Below are 22,529 nucleotides of genomic sequence, written 5' to 3'. Positions count from 1 at the left end.
GTCCAATCTCATGGTCTAGGTTTCAGGTTCTATCTTTTGCCAACAAGATGCACGCTACTAAATCTATTAGTACTTCTTGAACTTTTTGGTCTCAGGAGACTGCTTCTCTTCTGCAAGGCTTCACCTGGGCTTTTATTTTTACTTTCTCTAGGTTCTACCAGGTGGACATTCAGCTTTATCTGAAACCAGCTTTGTGTGCTGTATATCTGAGTTGGAAAGAGGTTAAAATAATAGCACTTTGCTGCTAAGGTCGTACCCAGGGGCGGACTGACCATTTGGAAACCTGGGCACTGCCCGAGGGCCCGGGGTCAGTAGGGGGCCCCATGAGATGCCTCTGGTACCTTTTTCATAGGCTTTTTTGAGTTTGGGCAAGGACACAGGAGCCCCATGATCCCCTATTGCCCGGGGGGCCCATGAGTTGTCAGTCCGCCCCTGGTCATACCTGTACTTTGCTTTTCCTGTAGCTACTTAAATATCTGCGAGTGTCTAAAAAATGGTAAAATGCTAGCACTTTGCAAAGTACTGGGTATGATTGGTTCACATTCAAAGCCTCCCACACTCATCATGATTTCAGCTCTGTAGCAGATTTTGGAAAGATAAAGGAAAACTATAGTGAGAATGTATAAAGGCTCCCTTTGGTATTATGCCATTGAGCCCAGTTTGCTGCTCATAGTTTGTGCAACCATAGTTTCTGATGAGTGCATTGGATTGGTGGTGGGACACATCGAGGATCTCTATTGAAGAGTTCAGAAAGCCTTTATGTCACTGAGAGGTGTTGCTATTCATATGAACTATTATCACTAGAGATCCTTATATATCTATGGACTATCATTGTATTTATTTAAATATTTATAAATATTGTTTAGTTTAGATTACACTTCATGATATAAGCCATAGTCTTAATCCTTGAGTACTGCGCTCTTTATCACTATTAAAGGATGCCATTGCCCATCTTTCCTTTTGCAAATACTAGTTCCCTGGCTGCAATGCTGATTCAAAGACTTCAATACTTTCTAAATCACTCACCTGTAAAATGATTCTGCTGTAAGATGGCTGTTGATTTGAGGATGCCCATTTTTACAAAAAAGTATTTCAACACAAAACTTCAAAGCATTGCTTGTGCAATTGTGATTTTTATTAAAAAATATTATAAAAAATGCATATATAGTTGGAGTGCATACTGCTAGTGTTACACTTACGCAATTGAAAGAAAAATGCATTTCATATATCTGTAAAGCATAATAATGCGGTAGGCAAAAAATGCAAGACGCAACCAATGAGGTTTCACCTTCAGTTTGGAGTAGCCTGAAAAGGTGACAGTTAACTGGTTGGTATGGGTTACTACACGTTTTCTAAGTAAAGCCCTATATGATAATTCCCCTGACAAGACAAAGATTTAATGTAGAACTTCATATAGATACAAAAAAAAAAAACAATTAATGCAGCTAATTATTTTTTTAAAAATCTTTAAATGCAAGTATGTTAGAGTAAGTATATGAATCAGGGGCGGACTGACAACTCATGGGGCCCCCGGGCAATAGGGGATCATGGGGCCCCTGTGTCCTTGCCCAAACTCAAAAAAGCCTATGAAAAAGGTATTAGGGGCATCTCATGGGGCCCCCTACAGGCAGTGCCCGAGTTTCCAAATGGTTTGATATGAATTTGACAAAATTTTTGCCTATAGCCTATAGTATCATAGTTAGACAAGCTGAAAGAAGATACAAGTCCATTAAGTTCAACCAAGCTGGGAGGAGGCTGAACTGGACTGATTAGAGCTGCACACAGATGTTCTGTATTTATATGCACTAACAAGGAACCTGCCGACAAGAGGATAGATCAGAAAGATCACCTCATCAGTCTAGTGTTGCTCCTTCACTGTCAAGTCATAGGCTGGAGATGGGACTGATGTGAATGTACAATATGCATATATGTAAAGCGCTGCGTAAAGTGACGGCACTATATAAGTACCTGTAGTAATAATAATAATAAAATGGGAGATAACCTAGATGTGTTGTTTAACTCACAAAGAGAAAGATAGAAAGGACCGATGTCCTTTGGGGGCAAAGCAATTTCCCTTCATTGGGCCTCAAATAAGAAGTATGAAAGCTTTCTATGGGACTCTTTTATAAAAGATCCTGGAGAGTATTCCAAAATGAGAGGACAATCAACAGTCATTATAGAGGCAGGCCTAAAGGGAACCTTCAGTCTTCCTTTCACTTTTTATAACTCCCCACCTCCATACTAAATTTGAGGCCTTTTTTTTTTTTAAGAGAAGTATGGGTTAAAGAAATAAACATTTATACTCACCTAGGTGGATGCAAAATTGATCCAATGCTGCATCTGTCCCCTGCAGCTTCTAAGGCTCCATGTACACGAGCCTACCCTAACCGCCTGCCGTGAGAAAGCGCATATCGTGGCAATCACAATTGTGCCGCGGTTTCCCACAGTCGGTGGTCAAAACGTTCCTATCCTGAACACGATTCTTCTGCATTCAGGAGAGGGAGGTTTAACCTAACCTAAACGTGGTAGCTCCTAAACTCTGCTAAATACCTATGTGTACATGGACACATAGGGGTTTATTTACTAAAGCTGGAGAGTCCAAGATCAGACTCCCTTCTGCATAGAAACCAATCAGCTTCTAACCTCAGCTTGTTCAATGAAGCTTTGGCAATGAAACCTGGAAGCTGATTGGTTTCTATGCAGAAGTCTGATTTTGGACTCTCCAGCTTTAGTAAATAAACCCCATAGGCTTTTATGGAGTTGAGTTTAGGGGCTTTGGCAAGAAAATGCCAAAAGCTCCTAAACTCGAGTTTAGGAGCTGCTTGTGTACATGAAGCCTTAGACTGAGAACTGAGTGATCAAAGTGGTCTTCAGTAAGCAAAATGTGGTGACTGTAAGTCCCTGGCTCTCTGCTCTGCATCTCCAGTGCTCACTGGAGAGCCGGACTGTGGAGGGAAGGGAGCTGCTGCTTCAGGTTCTCAGTGGCTCGTTGAGAGTCTGAGCCAGGTGCCGGGCCAGGCATCTGGGTGGATCCTGACTTTAAAGTCTAGATCATTCCTGAGCCTCGACTGGCTGACGTCAGCCAACAGCAGGCTTTAGCTGACCGTTGGCTGAAAATGGGTCCCAAGGGGGGAAGAACAAATTGAACTCCTGTGATCCATAGGTGAAGTATAATCAAGATAGCTTTGGCTATACTTCTCCTTTAAAGAATGTCAGGGCTTTCACATTTCTCATCAAAACAGGAATGAACACAACCAGCAGGCTCTTGGGATAAATATGTCATGCATCCCAGGAGGCTTTGGGCTCATGCTGCATGTGCACTGGAAACTCTGCCTATGTGTTGTGATGAATCCCACATGTGTGTTGGCGCTTCATCAGGGCTCCTATAGAAGGAGGAAGCTAATCCCCTAATGAGGTAGGAAAAGAAGATGGTAGTGCAGCGTGAGGCAGTAGTGATAGATTACAACCAAGCACTGGATTCCTTTGGTGGGATTGAGTCTTTGATTGATTGCTTGTCTTGATTGATTGTCTTTTTAAACATAACTCATCAAAAAAGTAAGATGGGATAAGGAAAAAAATGTAAGGAGGAGGTAAAGTTCCTCTTTAAGAAAGCCATGCAAGTTTCACTTGGATTTCTCAGTGGAAACCATTGACAATTGCTAATTAGGGGGGCTTACTTTGTACTGGAGCTGCCATGGATCAGTCATCAAGCCCAACCATCACTTCCCAACAGAAGGTGAGAAGACTCAGTCCAGCAGCTCACATCCACTTTTTCTTGATATTTGAAAACAAGACACCCTACTTTATGCTTTATCCAAAAAATATAGATTTTGAGCCCTTACTTGATGAGGGTTTGATCATCCAATAGGACTTTAGTGCTGCCTATGATCCTAGTGTGTGGGAGTATTTGCCAATAATACATGTTCTACCACAGTTCAGGTCCCATATATCTCAGGGAAGTAGCATGATATACAGTAAAAGTTTATTTCATTTATTATTAAAATAATGGAAATAAAGTAAACTGTATGCAGTCGCCTAGTATCACTTAATACTATAGAAGGATTAGATATATTAGAAATAAAAGACAATTTGTTGGGATAGATTTTTGAGAGCTGGTATTGATTACTATCAACCTGATCCTTATTTCACTACTTACTGAGTCAGAGTTACCGAGCAAGCAATCACAAATTAAGTGTTATAACCAGGGGCGGACTGACAACTCATGGGGCCCCCGGGCAATAGGGGATCATGGGGCCCCTGTGTCCTTGCCCAAACTCAAAAAAGCCCATGAGAAAGGTACCAGGGGCATCTCATGGGGCCCCTACTGATCCCGGGCCCTCGGGCCGTGCCCGAGTTTCCAAATGGTCAGTCCACCCCTGGTTATAACACCTTGCAGCCACGTGATTGTACCAGGCTGGCAATTCAGAAACATTGATGTGCCAAGTGCAGTAACCTATATCAATTAAATAACACCTCATAAAGGATTCAGTTAACAAATGACTTCAGATTCGCTACTATGGCATTTTATCACCATCATTGCTCTATATGTTGCCTTAATAATGTATGGGCAATGCTTAAGCTGGGTATACATGGTTACCTTTTTTTTCTTTTTCAGGCTGAATGAAAAAAAAAAAAACAACAAACAGATTTCTCCATCCACATAATGGAGGTGATTGGAGAAATCTTTCCCGCTGTGCTATTGTATTCTGACAGCAAGGACTTCTCCCTTGTCATGATGCACTTATCATTGGCTGCAGTCCATTCGCCACAGCTGCTGTTCAACAAAAGTTTTCCAGTGTGGCCATTCAACAGAAGTTGATTTAACGATCAACTGCTGTCAAACAGTAAAGGTTACACACAGATGAAAATTCATCTGGTCCCTGCTAAACTGACAAATTTCGATCTGTGTGTACCCACCTTTAGTCAAGCTCAGCATAAAAAGAACGATCAGAAAGTTATATGACACTGAAGGATAACTGTTCTTTGGTGTTGGACTGTGCAGGCAGGAAGACATTCTCTCAGGATAATGGTATGGAGATCTCTGAATTTATATTCAGTTGTTTGCAGTGACATTTGCGGCTACGAAGATGACGCTTGTGGTGTTCATTCATGTGATGTCTATCTCCTGTGAAACAAAGAAGAGCATGCAATATGAAATACTGAGGTGTCATAGGAAAAAGTATGTAACGGCATAATGACATTATTCCATTCCTAAAAAGAAGTATGTTACTGGCAATAAATGCAAGAGCAGTCCACCTAAGAACCAAACGGAGCTTTCTAACCTGATCATAATATGCAAGGAAAGATAACGCGAAGTGAGGGTTGGAACAGACAAGGCATGCATCCCATTGACTACCACTGAATGTAAAGCAGGGTGGCCACATACAGTCAGTCATTGTGAGTGTTCAGTTTTAAAGTCAATCGCATATTAACAGCCCTTGAAACTTTAGAAATTGAGGAAAATGTTGTATTCACTTATATATTTAACCACTGTAAGACTGTAAATATCAATAAAGATTCTAGGGTGTATCTCCTATGCCCTGCACCTCTTACCTTGCCGCTGATCCCCTGCTGCTATTCCCATCATTTCCTACTTGTCAAGATGATATTACATAGCTGGAGGTATTGGTATTGCTGTTAAAATGCAGTGGCACCTGTGTAAAATGACACTTGCAGATAGTCTGCACATGCCATTGAGTAAATACAATATAACAAGTCTGCAAGTGTCATGTCATAAAAATTCAATGTAACAAGTCTGCAAGTGTCATTGAGTAAATACAATGTAACAAGTCTGCAAGTGCCATTGAGTAAATTCAATGTAACAAGTCTGCAAGAGTCATTGAGTAAATTAAATGTAACAAGTCTGCAAGAGTCATTGAGTAAATACAATGTAACAAGTATGCAAGTGTCATTGGGTTAATACAATGTAACAAGTCTGCAAGTTTCATTGAGTAAATTTAATGTAACAAGTCTGCAAGTGTTATGGAGTAAAAATACAATGTAACAAGTCTGCAAGTGTCATTGAGTAAATACAATATAACAAGTCTGCAAGTGTCATTGAGTAAATACAATGTAACAAGTCTGCAAGTGTTATGGAGTAAAAATACAATGTAACAAGTCTGCAAGTGTCATTGAGTAAATACAATGTAAAAATGTTACATTGTATTTACTATTTCATATGTGGATAAAAGTAAACATTTTTTTTTTCATTTTCATTAGGTTTAATTTAGGCTCAGTACACACTGCCATGACTTGGCATCCGACATGTGAAATCCCATGTTAGTCAATGAGAGCCATCTTTATTAGCACTACTGAAGTCACTCCAGCTTTAGAAAAGGTTCTTGTACTACTTCAAGGAGACTTCTATCCGACTTGTGCCCATAGACTTTAATGGAAGTCGCCTCCAAGTTGGGTTCTTATCTATATTGATGTGATTTGGATATGACATTACAGGAAGATTACCCAGGCATTCCCTAAAGCTAGGTTCACATATGTATGGGTGGTACCGGTGCGATCCACACAAAAAACTCTGCAGCCACACCACCTGCACAGAGGAATGTGGACCCACAGGCGGGTGCTATTAGTTCTAATGGCATGCCGCCTGCACTGGAAAGTGCAACTGTACTGGGAACCGAGGTTCCTGTGCAGGCTGCGTTTTCAGAAGAAGTGCAGGGACTTCTTCCCTGTGTGTCACAGGGCACGGCAGTCCATTCAAATAAATGGGCTCCCGTGCCCGCCCAAAATGTGGCCCGCACGGCCGCATATATGTGAACCGGGGGTAAAAGTTGCTTCAGAGTTTCTTCAAAGTAATACTCAAGTTGCCTGGCAAAGTCGCACCGTAAGTCGCGCAACTTTCAGGTCGTAGTGGTGTGAACCGAGACTAATACCCACTTTACTGAATTGTATTGTAATTGTACCGTTTCTCTTTACTTTGTAAATTGCTGTGCAATCTGATGGTAATATATAAATCCGGAATAATTATAATAATAAGAAAAAAAAAGGAAAAAAAACTACCTTTTCTTATTTCTCATCATTCAAAACATTGCTATAAAAATAAATAAAATAAAATATTTCTTGCAAGACAGTATTGCCAAAAAAGCCTTGTTTGTCCTAAAAAAAAAAAAAGGGTATGTATTACTTAATTACCTTAAAGACTGAGTTCACCTTTTTTTTTCAGAAAATATCGTATGAAGTCAAGGGGCCCAGCAAATTTAAAAAATTTGTGCAGCTTTGCAAAATGATTAAGGTTATTGTTTTACCTGTAGGCCATTTGGGACCTCTCAGAAACCTGGATAAAACACTCCCAAGTTAGAAACCCCCATGTCCTAACTTGTTCCTTGGACATGAAAACCGTTGAATGCTCACTTCCAGCATTGCAGGCGTGAAAACCAGTGGTTTTTGCATTCTAGCAACAATGGACGTGGTTGCCATCTGGGAGGTTTTATAGCCTCAAATGGCCTACCGGTGAAACAATAAAATGAATGATCATTTTACAAAGCAGCACAGAATTTTAATATCTACTGGGGCCCCTTGAATGCATAGACTATTTTCTGGAAAAGGTGAACATTTAAGTGATGCAATAACAAAATATATGTTTGCAGACCTACGTTTACCATTGGGCATAGTAGGCCTGTGTCTATAGGAGAGCAAGGCATACAGGTGGATTTCCCTGTACAGTTTTGGCTACACTTTTTTCATCACATACAATCCTATTTAGGGCCTGATCTATGGGCTTTGACCTTGCATCAAAGGTATCTGTTTGACATTAATTTGAGATCTTTTTGAAATCATTCAGAATTAATTGACAGGTGCAGTTGACCTTCTTCTAACCTGCATTGAGATGGTTTTTCATCCCCATAGGCTTGTATGTTGAAGTGGACCAAAGCTCGTTGACACAGGTCTATACATTACACATCTATAATAAGCCGGCTGTTGGGTCATATGAGCTGTTAACCTTCCTAGCGGTAATCCCGAGTGTAGCTCGGGGTTAATTTACAGTACCAAAAGCGGTAACCCCGAGCCACACTCGGGATTACACTGTAGTGCTTGTCCTGCGATCCCCCGATCCTTACCTTGTCCTGCAATCCCCCGATCCTTACCTTGTCCTGCAATCTCTCGATCCTTACCTTGTCCTGCAATCCCCCGATCCTTACCTTGTCCTGCGATCCCTCAATCCTTACCTTGTCCTGCAATCCCCCGATCCTTACCTTGTCCTGCAATCCCCCGATCCTTACCTTGTCCTGCAATCCCTCGAACCTTACCTTGTCCTGTGATCCCCCGATCCTTACCTTGTCCTGCAATCCCCCGATCCTTACCTTGTCCTGCGATCCCTCAATCCTTACCTTGTCCTGAAATCCACCGATCCTTACCTTGTCCTGCGATCCCTCAATCCTTACCTTGTCCTGAAATCCACCGATCCTTACCTTGTCCTGCGATCCCTCAATCCTTACCTTGTCCTGCAATCCCTCAATCCATACCTTGTCCTGCAATCCACCGATCCTTACCTTGTCCTGCAATCCCCTGATCCTTACCTTGTCCTGCAATCCCCCGATCCTTACCTTGTCCTGCAATCCCCTGATCCTTACCTTGTCCTGCAATCCCCCGGTCTTTACCTTGTCCTGCAATCCACCGATCCTTACCTTGTCCTGCAATCCCCTGATCCTTACCTTGTCCTGCAATCCCCCGGTCTTTACCTTGTCCTGCAATCCATCGATTCTTACCTTGTCCTGCGATCCCCCGATCCTTACCTTGTCCTGTGATCTCCCGATCCTTACCTTGTCCTGCGATCCCCCGATCCTTACCTTGTCCTGTGATCTCCCGATCCTTACCTTGTCCTGCGATCCCCCGATCCTTACCTTGTCCTGCAATCCCCCGATCCTTACCTTATCCTGCGATCCCTCAATCCTTACCATGTCCTGTGATCCCGCGATGTCCTCCCACTGTGTCCTCCGGCCATGTCCTCTGGCCAATGCCGGCATCCATCTTCGGGGTTCCGTTCCCTGCGAGTGTTGGGACGCAGGGGGGTGGAACCAGCAGGAGATTCAAAAAGCTAAAAATATGACATACACACAATACATTGTAATCTGTTAGGATTACATTACTGTATCAAACCATTTCACCTACATTTTGTCCCGAGTGCTTTGTCCTGTGTCCTGCCTGCATTTTTAGGGTTCATGTACACTGCAGCTGATAAACTGACGTTTAGGAGCTTTTATGCATTTTTGTTAGCAGCCTCTGAACTCTCCCTAACAGGGGCGGACTGACAACTCATGGGGCCCCTGGGCAATAGGGGATCATGGGGCCCCTGTGTCCTTGCCCAAACTTAAAAATGCCTATGAAAAAGGTACCAGGGGCATCTCATGGGGCCCTCTACTGACCCCGGGCCCTCGGGCACTGCCCGAGTTTCCAAATGGTCAGTCCGCCCCTGCTCCCTAATGTTTTCCTATGTGCCCATGTGCACTATGTGCTGTACAGTCATTTACAGGCAGTTGAGTTTACAGTCATTTTTTTGAACGCACCAAACTTGCATTCAGGAGTAGATTTTATCAGCATTTCAAACGCCAAATGCTTGTAAACGCGTGTAAATGCGGCAAACCGTGTTTATAAGCGTTTGCTTGTAGAAGCGTTTTTTAACTGTTCCATATCCAGATGCTGTCTAAAGCCTTTTTTCATCATCAGAAATGCATGCAAAGTGTTTTCCATGTATTCAAGTGAACCCGGTACACCAGCGCAGTCAGTTCCAGGTTTGCGTGAAGGAAAAAATGTTAGAACGTGCCGCATTATGCTCATGATGGGATCCATAGTGAATACAACCAGAAAAGACAGGTCATCTCAACACATACTGCTCTCTCTGCTTCTGCTCTCTCTATTTCTCTCAAAATGTCTGAAATAGTAAATTTTTTACTATTTTTCAGTGCATTCTGGGCATTTGGGAAGGTCTCCTGAGGTTGTCTTAAAAAAAAAAATACGCTTCTAAATGCAAACGTGCATAAACATGGCTAAACAGACTTTTTTAACCTACTTTTTCCAGCAGTCAGTTTCCATCGTTCAGAAGAGTTTTCCAAACATCCCGTGTACATGAGCTCTTATCGTTCTTTCTGCCTGGAAACTTGAGAAACGTCCATGGCATCCAAAAAGCATCCCTTTAGGTTAAAAGCAGTTTTAGACCGGCTAGAGAGCAGCGATAGTAAATTAGAACCACTTGCAGAATTGAGTGATAATGATTCGTGGGGGAAATTCATCATCAGATACTGAAAACGATTCTGCGACTTTGCTCAGTGATGTGTGAACTTGGCGCTATATTTCAAATTTCAGTGTTTTTGGTTTGATTATATTATTGAATTAAATGTATTCTTCTTCTTATTATTATTATTATTATTATTATTACATTATTAGTTTTTATAATTATTTATTATATTATAATTTATGATTTCGTGTTTCAAATTTTATCATACCCGAGATGTTTACTAGACTCTTGTTTGGACAGATTTAAGTGAGTTATTCCTAAGAATTACAGGCCTACAATATAAAACAACAAATTTCCATGCAAAACAATGTACCGCTTTGACATTCAAAAATATTGATTAGTTAGACCCCCGGGGAGGTTAATAAGAATTCCCCTTGTCCTTTTCTAGAACTCACTCTGCGAGTGATGAGGGCTCCTCGGCGCACATTTACATTCATGTAGCTTTCCGTTAGAACTACGAGATATTATAATTTCTGCATGATGTCCTGTAAAGAGATGAAGATTATATGACATGAAATTAACATAACAAAAACCATGGGAAAACCACAGAATAAACTTCCTTTATGCAGTGTATATTACAATATAAACATTCATCTAACTTTGAGGTGCTAATGACTGGTAATTTCTAACCATATCCTTCTATATTCTTTATTTCTAAACTTGCATTGCAACAGAAACCTAGTGATTGTGTTTTGAGATCCAAGCTATATATAACAGAACAGTTACATTGGGCCATAACAATGGTATATCCTTTGAAACTATTTTGAGCTATCATAAATTTTGCTGGAATTAGAATGTTTTTTTAATTTTAAAGCAGCATATTGCAGTTTACCAGCCTTTAGATGTGGTGGATGCATTAGTTTTCTTTTTTTTTAGTCTTTTTTCCCCCTTTTTTTTCACCTGGTAAGTCTGCTATTTTTCTTCCTTCAACCCCTTCCCACTGATGCCTCCCTGCCCTTTAAGTACGTCTAGATACCAGGAGGCGGGCATTTGGGTCATATGACGGCTGTGATTGGCTGTCACAACGGTCACATAATTGGAAAACTCCTAATCACAAGCATGCATTGGGGGCTTTCCGGTTCCCACATTTGACTGTGCTTGGAGCAGGGGGGACTGACAACTCATGGGGCACCCGGGCAATAGGAAATCATGGGACCCCTTTGTCCTTGCCTACATTCAAACCATACCCAAAAAAGTCTATGAAAGGTACCAGGGGCATCTCATGGAGCCCCCTACTGACCCCGGGCCCTCGGGCAGTGCCCAGATGCCCAAATGGTCAGTCCGCCCCTGGCTGGGAGCACGCAGGGCACATGTTTACATAGGGCTGCATAAACACGGTCTCTTCGTGTTTAAGCCCACCTGCCAAGAAGCTGCATATATGTGTGCGGTTAGCAGGAAGAGGTTAACAGGCCAAACTGTCCAGCACAAGTGACAGTTAGAGGGTTGAGACAAACCATTTAACACTGATAGGGGTGCATACAATGGTCAGCTTTTATTTATTTGTGTACAACCTTTATCCCGAAAGAAAATAAAACTTTTGCTGCAGCTCTATAAAGTGTGAGCTGGAGTTCAGTTTTAATTTGTTAGCTGCACTAGCACATTTAGATGGACTTGACTAACACTGTCCTCTCCCCACATTGACAATACTGTTGACCAGAGGTGTCTCCACTGCTCCTCCATCCAGACTGGAGTGTCTCCCTCTCCCTCTCTCTCTCTCTCCCAACAACCTCACCTTCTCTCAAGGTAAGATTGGCCCTGACACCTTTGTTTCTACTTAATTAGACCCATCCATCATCTCCACTGTACTTCCCCATCACCAAACCACATTCCTCTCAGTTGGCATGTGTAAAAATGGAAATAAGATGACAAACAAGAAAGGATTTGTTCTGTATGGTGTCCAGGCTTGAAATATCCACATTTTGCCAGACTAGGTAATAAAGAGCTAAGTTTTAGGAAAGTTCCTTGCATCCAAAAAAAATTACTTTCCTATGAGAATGCTTAGTTTGATGAAAATGCTTAGAGCCATCCATCCACTGGGGATCCGTGCAGTGCTCCTTGGAAGTATTGTGTGCTATGCTATTATCATAACTGGAGATTAAATGCTGACACCATCAGGGGCGGACTGACAACTCATGGGGCCCCCAAGCAATAGGGGATCATGGGGCCCCTGTGTCCTTTCCCAAACTCAAAAAAGCCTATGAAAAAGTTACCAGGGGCATCTCATGGGGCCCCCTACTGACCCCGGGCCCTCGGGAAGTGCTCAAGTTTCCAAATGGTCAGTCCGCCCCTGATTGTAACCCTGATTGCACATAAAAGAAGTCAAGGATAATAATAAAGTAAATTAAAAATACAAGAAAAAAAATATATTTTTTTAATATCTCCTATTAATAATAATGATAATAATAAAAACTATAACCACTAAACCATTGCAACTATCAAAAGAAAGCTCTATTTGTGTAAAAAAAAAAGTCATTTGGGTTCAGCTTTGCATGACTGTGCAATTACTAGTAAAAGCAGCACAGTGCTGAATAGCTAAAAATGCCCCAAAACTGGGTAAATCCTTCTGGAGGTCAAATAGTTATATTGTAGGTACTGCTTCACTTTTAATTTACCTTTCTGGTAACTCTTCTTCTGTAAGCCTCTCTTACCATTTCTTATTCCTGGAAGAGAAAATGACAATGTAATGTGTAGTGCTGTTCTTGGGCTCCAGCAGAACAGAGGTGATATCATCTGCATTGGACCCTTAGGGATGGCTTCCCAAAACTGGGCCACATTTTTAAAAAAAATCTGAAAATAAAAACAGTCTGTGGTGCCACCATTGGCCAATCATATAGTACCTTCTAATCTTCCAGCCCTTGTGAAAAAGGGAAAAATGCCAGATATCAGAAGCTATAAAAGGACTCCATCTTGAACTTACACCAGAATCAAGACATATTTATAACCATAGCACAACCTGTGATTGCTATGGAGCCCAGAAGCACAGGGGCTTTGATTTTTTTGGGAGGGTACATGGTGATTTATGTAAGTAGAAATATAATTTGTCCAATATTGATAATTTCAATGAATACATGTTTTGACAGCCTCTGCTGTATATGCTTGTTGTAAAGGCATCTGATATTCTGAACTACTACAGAAGTTGCCTTTAAATGGAGCTTAGTGAAGCAAGGGGCCCCTTAATGGCTTTGCTATGGAGCCACATTACATATAGAGTAGGTACAGTTATTATGTGTATGTCTATATGCTACAAGCGTTGTTATAAAATGCATAAATGATGCAGAGAGCAGAGGCCATACACAATGAAATCTGGTGGTCAGGGGCGGACTGACCATTTGGAAACTCGGGCACTGCCCGAGGGCTCGGGGTCAGTAGGGGGCCCCATGAGATGCCCCTGGTACCTTTTTCATAGGCTTTTTTGAGTTTGGGCAAGGACACAGGGGCCCCAAGATCCCCTATTGCCCGGGGGCCCCATGAGTTGTCAGTCCACCCCTGCTGGTGATCCTATAACAAATGTGTAGGGACTGGGCAATTCTTCTAGTGATTCTGTAGATACAATTGTCCTGTGTTGGGCATAAAACAAATGTTCTTTAGGCTTTTTTGGTCTTCCCCACAAATGTTCTTTTATTATGGGCAGAAGTGTAATATCTCATTACAGCCATTTGATGGAGCTGAGGAGCACAGAAAATACAAGAGATAGAAAGTAACAATTCTAGAGACCATTGGTTACATTTATTTGCTCATTTCCTCTAGTGTTCTCTGGAATTTTTACATTGTATCCAGTGGTGTATTTAGGTTTTGTGCTGCTCTAAGCGACATAAAAATTGGCTCCCCCCACGGAGAGACCCTGACACCGGCCAGCACCTTCCTCCCCCATGAAGAGAGCCTGACATTGACCAACAACACCCCAGCCCCCCACCCGAGAGAGCCTTCCACTACCACTGCTCCCCATACACTGGCAACCCCCCACCAGGGGCAGGACTGACCATTTGGAAACTCGGGCACTGCCCGAGGGCCCGGGGTCAGTAGGGGGCCCCATTAGATGCCCCTGGTACCTTTTTCATAGGCTTTTTTGAGTTTGGGCAGGGACACAGGGGTCCCATGATCCCCTATTGCCCGGGGGCCCCATGAGTTGTCAGTCCACCCCTGCCCCCCACCCATCCCGGGAAGAGATAAGACACTCACCTTCACAGCTCCGGACATCCCCGGGAACAAGAGTCAGGCTCTGCATATACCATCAAGCAGCCCGCAGCCTCTCTCAGATCCCATCTGGTCCCCGTGTGTCTCTTCTTCCATCCCTTCTTTCGGGGGGCGCTGCCCTCCTGAAAAATGCTGCTGCTCCCATGAAAAATGCCGCCCTAGGCAAATGCCTTGTTTGCCTTGTGGTAAATACACCCCTGACTGTATCTCTTATCACAAAGACATATGTATTTCCTATGCTCCTCAGCTCTATATAGGGGCTGTATTGCTGTATTTTACTCCTGAACATAATAAAGAAACATTTGAACTGAAGAGCAAAGTCTAAACATCATTCATTTTTGCCCACATGTAAATTCTCTGAACGCATGACTATGCGTTTTTTTTTATAACTAGACCCCTAAGTGAATCCTGTCATTAGAGAAACATATAACGTGTCATTTAAGTCTCTGAAGGTTCTAATTAACTGGCTTACATGTTGATCCAATGGCTTTATATTTAGTCCCTGAGCCAAAACAAGTATAGGAAGTTCTAATTTTTTTCTGACTTTTATTTGCTCCATACAGGTCTGATTATTAAGTACCAAATTGATACAAAAGTAGTCAACTAGCATGTTCAGTAAGATAGCACTGGCAGCCCCCATATTTTCTAATGGCAGGTTTACTGTAAGTCCTTGACAGCAGAACACTAGCTGCAACTCTGTAGGTTCAGTGGTACAGGGCAAAAAGTTGAAGACTTTCTTTGGACTAATTATATATTTTACATGAACCACTCCTAAAATGTGCAATTAATGAAATTAAGTATTTCTAATTACTCTGATAGTCAAGTGTTTGCCTTACATATTTGTTCTTCAGATCTTCACTATATATCAATGTTAGATAAAGGCACTCTTCATATTTGTGTTCTGGTTTACAAATTCTGTTCTACTGTTTGCCTAAGAATTACCTAAACCGCTCGGTTCAGTCAATAAGAAAATGATCGCGTATCAACTTATAGCAAAAATTCGAAATTAGGTGTTACTTAGCTAATTACAGCAAAATCAATGTTGTTTGATGACGTCCAGGACCTTGCTGGTCACATAGGGGGTTAGTTACTAAAACTGGAGAATGCAAAATCTGGTGCAGCTCAGCATAGAAGCTAATAAGCTTCAATGTTTTATTGCCAAAGCTTCATTGAACAAGCTGAAGTTAGAAGCTGATTGGCTACCATGCACAACTACACCAGATTCTGAGTGCTCAAGTTTTATTAAGTCTCCACCATAGTGTCATTGCCCTTTACACTGCTTTATCAAGTATGACTAAAAGTCCTTGGTCCAAGATAGAATTTCTGGTCATTTTTGATGCCCTCCCTTCTTGCTTGGGGTATAGGGTCTTGTCATAGCATCAGCCAGATTCTGGTTCAAACTCACCTGCGTTCTTATGCCCATCGGCGATCCAACAGTAGAACAGGGCCAGAGCCACAGATAGCATAAAAATTGTGGTCACCTTCATGGTGTTAATGGTTCCTGTAATGATCAGCACTGTCCCGTTGCCGTCTGCCACTCACCTCCGCTTTGCTCTCATATAAACTTAAGACTCACACAGGGAAGGGCTGTACAACAGGTTTAAAATCTGATGGAATGTCAAGTATCCCCCCAACCTTAACCCTTTCAACACAGGCTTGAGATCATCCCTTGGTGTTGCGATCTAGGCGCCGACTACTTCCACTTTGGCTGGCTTCTGTGTTCTTTGTTTGTCAGATTTAAAGAGATTTATTTTGTTTTAAGGACGTATTGAAATTTAGTCAGACGTGACGGTAGCATTGAAAAGATTAAATCACAGTCTCTCAAACAGTATGTTCTGAAACTACCGTAGGTACAAGTTTCTGCATGGGGATTTAAGGGGGATTCCAGAAGATGTTATGTTGTCCGTTGTCCTTAAACAATGAAAAGTGTTGTAGCCACCAATCTGCAATGTTTAGGATATTAAAGTGTATCTCTGGCTAAACTTTTTAATTTTGGATAGAGTAGGTAATGGGTAAATCTCCATTCAGGTTTTTATTGCTGTTAGTGTGCCTGCTGAGCAGATTTACCTTACTCTCATGGCCCTGGTGGCCATTGTTACCTAAACAAAAAGTGATGGGAAATCCAAACATTAGAACAGGAACTAAGGGGACATCTTTTAAATGAGAACATCTGTTCAGACAGGGCTATGCTGAGGGCAGATGCCTCCTGAGAAGGTCACTTTACTTGCCCCACAGTCATTGGTTTCTAAGACACAAGCGGCTGGGCTGCACAGTATCACTGGTTGCTAGGACTCTGGCAGCTGAGCCACACAGTGTCAGTAGTTGCCAGGCTGCACAGCATCATTGAGTGTAGTGGCTACCTTCACCATAATTACCAATGATGCTGTGCGGCCCAGGGGCTGAACATACACGGAGCTGATGGAACGTCCTGTATGGATACTCCGACCTTAGAGCCAACCCCCACCATGCTTACACAAGTGCTGCCTGAGATGAATATCTCAATAGGCCTCATTAGCAGCATGGACTTGTACTCAGAAGACAGCCGTCCAAAATGAGTGCTTACTTGTCATTTCCTGTTGCGTCTTGGTATGGGAAGTAATGGTAATATCTCCCAATCAAAGAAATCAAATAAAAACATCACAGGGGTCTGCTTCCTCAAGACTGTGGAGAGCTTATATGTATGTTTGACCATGCATCTCACATATTGAGCCATGTCTGATCTTTACCCAAAGGGGAGCAAGAGATCATTTAAAGTGGGGCACCCAGGGCTAGCAGATCAAGTCGATTCACATAGAAAGGGTCTGCCTAAGTTTCAAATTTCATACGATGTTCCACATATAAGGTCTTTGGCTTGACTTGATCCAGGATCTGTCAATTGGAAGACACATTCAGAGTCTCTCAAAAATGGTACCTATAGATATGGTATAGACTTGGCCTTAGCTTTCAGGAAAAGGGATATTGTATCCAAAGAATTTAGTGGGGTAGTATTCCTTAATATGGAACACAAAGAGGGCTATGTAGGCAGTGCTGGCAACTTCCTGGGAACCCTCGTGGAAGGAGGGACATATAAGACGAGTCCTCCCCAAGTTGCCATTTGGGGGACTTGCCTTATATGTCCCTTCTTCCTACTCCCCTTTAAGATCCACTTTAAAGTGTATGCATAGCCAAAACTTTAAAAAATGGCTTCCTCAAGACTGTGGAGAGCTTATATGTATGTTTGACCATGCATCTCACATATTGAACCATATCTGATCTTCACCCAAAGGGAAGCAAGAGAGGACCTAAAGCGGGGCACCCAGGGCTAGTAGACCAAGTCTACTCACATAGAAAGGGTCTGCCTAAGTTGCAAATGGTCTGTGAGGTTCCACTTATAAGGCCTTTGACTTGTAATAAGCTTTCCAGAATCTGCCAATTGAAAGAAACTTTAAGTGTGTCTCAAAAATGGTATCCATAGATATGGTAAAGACTTGGTCTAAGCTTTCTGGAAAAAGAATATTATATTCAAAGAATGTAGTGGGGTAGTATTTCTCAATATGAAACACAAAGAGGACTATATCTGACAGCTTTCTGGAACCCTCATGGAAGGAAAGGCAAGCCCCCCAAGTGCCCCCCAAGTTGCCATTTGGAAGTCTTGCCTTATATGTCCCTTTTTCTTACTCCACTTTAAGATCTGCTTTAAAGTGTATGCATAGCCAAAGCTTTTTTGTTTTTCTTTTTCTTTTTTTTTAGTTTTGGATAGATGAGAAGAGTTCAAACCTCTGCCAGATTATTTTGAATTTGGCATTTTTGCATATCCTACCACTTTCTGTTTCGGTGACAATTGCCACAGATAAGAGTAGAGTGGTTAATCTCCCCAATAGGGACTCAGACAGCAACAAAATATAAATACGAACAGCAGCAGTAGATAATCTGGTTTTGATATCCAGTGTTTTCAGGGACAGTCTCACTCATAAAGCTAATTTTCTTTGGTTAGGCTGCTCACAAATACCAGAAAACACATCCAAATGTGGGGGAACTTGGGAAAAAGTCAAACTATACAGAAAGCAGAAGGTGCACTGCATCAATGGTCAGAGAGTGTAAAGTGATGTTTTATGAAAAAATTAATAAAAAGAAATCAAGCGCGTTTCTCTGCGGTTCTTTTTTCCTCCCCTCCAGCTCCATTCTCACTATCTTGGTGCACTTTTGAGTTCTTACGGCTCCAGACTGCTCTTGCATTTCAATACAGTCCAGCCACATTTGAGATTTAATTTAAATTAACTTCATTGAGATTTAACACAAGCCCTAATTAGGAGGAAGTGTCTCAGCCCACTAAACCTGTTGGCTTCCTTTTTATTGATCATCCAAAACATCGAAACATCCAATAAAAAGCATCACATCTCTGACCCTTGGCGTGATAGTCATCCTGCTTTCTGTATAGCACAGGTGTCAAACACAAGGCCCGTGGACCGAATCCGGCCCTCCAGGTCATTTCATGTTTGCCAAATCCGGACCTCCAGGCCGTTTCATGTGGCCCTCCAGGCCATTTCATTTCACCTTCTTAGCAGTTGGCAGCAGAGAGGAGAATATAACTCCTCTGCCAAATCCTGCACCTCTCAGTATAGCTGCAGCGCCCTCTCATCTCTGCCTCCCCTGGTCTCAGCATTCAGTTACTCTGGTAACTGACTCCAATCCTCCTCTGGTCCTCCTCCAGACCCTGCACTTTCTGCTTTCCAGCTCTGCCCCCAAAGGGGGTGCATGATGATGTTAGGGAGGGTGTGGGATTCATGACATCTGATGTAATGGGGGTGGGGTGCCCTGGACATGTAGTCGTACAGATATAACCGGCCCTTTGAGGGCAACCATAATGCTGATATGGCCCACGATGAAATGGAATTTGACACCCCTGCTGTATAGCAATAAAAATTTGGTCTAACCCTTCCCCATTCTTTCCAAAACTTGAAAAAAAAGGTTTGCTCAAAGCTACACTCTAGGTTCCACTTTTAGCATTTTAAATACATATTTAATAAGAATTAATTTTGTATGTTTTGTTACAGAATGCAAAGGGTTGAATTTATCTGAAGATCCAAGCCAATGCCTGTCTGATCACGCACAATTCATTTCTATGTGAGAGAACAATGCCTTGCTCTTTTATAAGACGTACAGCAAACACTCAGCAACAGCCCGCATGATGATAAGAGGGCAGGTATCAGGGAAAATCCATGGGAACCGTCTGAACACGACTATCATAGAAGAGCAGATTACAAGGAATGGATCATGTGTATCACTGAGGTTACAGGAAGAACATAACCATTTATTCAAGGAGGTGAATTAGAGATCAAGCAGGAAATAGAGATAAAAATTTCCCTAAGAAAGCCATCAGGAAGGATAAAAAGGGCTTAGAAATATATAGATAAGTACTAATAGCACATGATAACAGTAATGATGCACAAAACTCCTACCAGCCAATCACAAATTAATTTCCAACATTCTATCAACACAGCAGAAACAAAAAAAGCATCTTATAAAATAGCTGCAGGGCCAACAATAAAATGAAACCTCAACTTACCTTTTCCAGACATCTTCAGTAGTCACATGACTTGAAGAATCCTCTTCATCATTGGTCTTCCCCCTGTAGGCAGCAGTATTCAACGATTCAGAGAGAACAAATGACATGATGACATCGGTTCCACTCTCTGCATCAATGGACTGTGAGCGAAGACTGCCATTGTGATGTCCCTTTACACTTAGTTCACACCTGAGCGATTTTAAGGTGTTACTAAACCCCAGACCCTGCATTCACTATATCTGGTCTCCCGGACCCTGCATTCACTATATCTGGTCTCCCGGACCCTGCATTCACTATATCTGGTTTCCCTGGACCCTGCATTCACTATATCCGGTCTCCCTGGACCCTGCATTCACTATATCCGGTCTCCCCGGACCCTGCATTCACTATATCCGGTCTCCCCGGACCCTCCATTCACTATATCTGGTCTCCCCGGACCCTGCATTCACTATATCTGGTCTCCCCGGACTCTGCATTCACTATATCTGGTCTTCCAGGACCCTGCATTCACTATATCTGGTCTCCCCGGACCCTGCATTCACTATATCTGGTCTCCCCGGACCCTGCATTCACTATATCTGGTCTCCCCGGACCCTGCATTCACTATATCTGGTCTCCCCGAACCCTACATTCACTATATCTGGTCTCCCCGGACCCTGCATTCACTATATCTGGTCTCCCCGGACCCTGCATTCACTATATCCACTGTCCCCGGACCCTGCATTCACTATATCTGGTCTCCCCGGACCCTGCATTCACTATATCCACTCTCCCCGGACCCTGCATTCACTATATCCACTCTCCCCGGACCCTGCATTCACTATATCTGGTCTCCCAGGACCCTGCATTCACTATATCTGGTCTCCCTGGACCCTGCATTCACTATATCCGGTTTCCCTGGACCCTGCATTCACTATATCTGGTCTCCCCGGACCCTGCATTCACTATATCCGGTCTCCCCGGACCCTGCATTCACTATATCCGGTCTCCCCGGACCCTGCATTCACTATATCTGGTCTCCCCGGACCCTGCATTCACTATATCTAGTCTCCCCGGACCCTGCATTCACTATATCTGGTCTCCCCGGACCCTGCATTCACTATATCCGGTTTCCCTGGACCCTGCATTCACTATATCTGGTCTCCCCGGACCCTGCATTCACTATATCCGGTCTCCCCGGACCCTGCATTCACTATATCCGGTCTCCCTGGACCCTGCATTCACTATATCCGGTCTAACACAGTACACACAACATGGAAATGCTATTATTTTAGTAAATATAAACTGCTAAATACCTTTTCTCATCAGCAGTATATATCAGTCTTGTGACTTCTATCAGTGTCTGGCCAAGCACTGGTTAAATTTGTAGTTTTCATTCTCCTCTGGCTGTCCTATGAGGCTGCATGACCCCTGACCCTCTGTCTGGACAGAGGACAGAAATCTCTCCAAAGAGAGAAAAATCCTTTCAGCAGGACAGGTGCTCCCATTGGAAGAGTTACCCTCTATTAAAGTGTTACTAAACCCACAACAGTAAAATCAGTCTGTATATGCAGTAAAGCGTGCTTGTTGTACACACTGTAGCACCTAAGGGGTTAATCCTCCACATTGTGTAAAGGATGTTTAATCCTGTCTTCTGTGATCCTCCCCTTCTTCCAGTGTCTCCTAAATATCTGCTGATAGAACAGAGGATTGGGGGCAAGCTGGACATGCTCAGTTTGGTGTTTATTGCTAGATAGTTTTTTTTTTTCTTAGAGAGTGCATGTGATCAGCACAGGACCAATCAGCACTGTCCAGACATAGGTCAAGGGTCCTGCACCCTCCTACAGGAGAATAAAAACTTCTACAAGCTTTAACCAGTGCTCTGCTGGACACTGATAGAAGTCACAAGACTGCTATATACTGCTGATGAGAAAAGGTATTTAGCAGTTTATATTTACTAAAATAATTGCATTTCCATGTTCTGTGTACTGTGGGAGGCCAGGTATAGTGAATGCAGGGTACTGGGAGACCAGATATATTGAATGCAGGGTCTGGGGAGACCGGATATAGTGAATGCAGGGTCCGGGGAGACCAGATATAGTGAATGCAGGGTCCGGGGAGACCAGATATAGTGAATGCAGGGTTCGGGGAGACCAGATATATTGAATGCAGGGTCCAGGGAGACCGGATATAGTGAATGCAGGGTCCAAAAAGACCAGATATAGTGAATGCAGGGTCCGGGGAGACCAGATATAGTGAATTCAGGGTCCGGGGAGACCAGATATAGTGGATGCAGGGTCCGGGGAGACCGGATATAGTGAATGCAGGGAAGAGGGAGACCGGATATAGTGAATGCAGGGTCCGGGGAGACTGGATATAGTGAATGCAGGGTGCGGGGAGACTAGATATAGTGAATGCAGGGTCCGGGGAGAGCGGATATAGTGAATGCAGGGTCTGGGGAGACCAGATATAGTGAATGCAGGGTCCGGGGAGACCAGATATAGTGAATGCAGGGTCCAGGAAGACCAGATATAGTGAATGCAGGGTCCGGGGAGACCGGATATA

The 22,529-nt window shown here is 42.9% G+C and overlaps 1 protein-coding gene across 1 annotated transcript; it reads right to left on the bottom strand.

Annotated features, from left to right (window-relative positions):
* Positions 1 to 1,113: 1,113 nt before the first annotated feature.
* On the bottom strand, positions 1,114 to 16,037 carry LOC149443893 (uncharacterized). Its single transcript, XM_089655219.1, has 4 exons — positions 15,846 to 16,037; positions 12,859 to 12,906; positions 10,642 to 10,731; positions 1,114 to 5,125 (listed from the first exon to the last, which is right to left on the bottom strand). Exons 1-4 carry the CDS (start codon positions 15,925 to 15,927, stop codon positions 5,019 to 5,021), a joined length of 327 nt encoding a protein of 108 aa, XP_089511345.1. The 5' UTR covers positions 15,928 to 16,037; the 3' UTR covers positions 1,114 to 5,018.
* Positions 16,038 to 22,529: the final 6,492 nt, after the last annotated feature.

Source organism: Staurois parvus, unplaced genomic scaffold, assembly GCF_062004578.1.
Source record: "Staurois parvus isolate SC_StPar_1 unplaced genomic scaffold, SC_StPar_1.0 ptg000827l, whole genome shotgun sequence".
NCBI classification, from domain to species: domain Eukaryota; kingdom Metazoa; phylum Chordata; class Amphibia; order Anura; family Ranidae; genus Staurois; species Staurois parvus.
The sequence above is the reverse complement of the archived record's forward strand: the minus strand, read 5'-3'. Positions and strand labels throughout refer to the sequence as shown.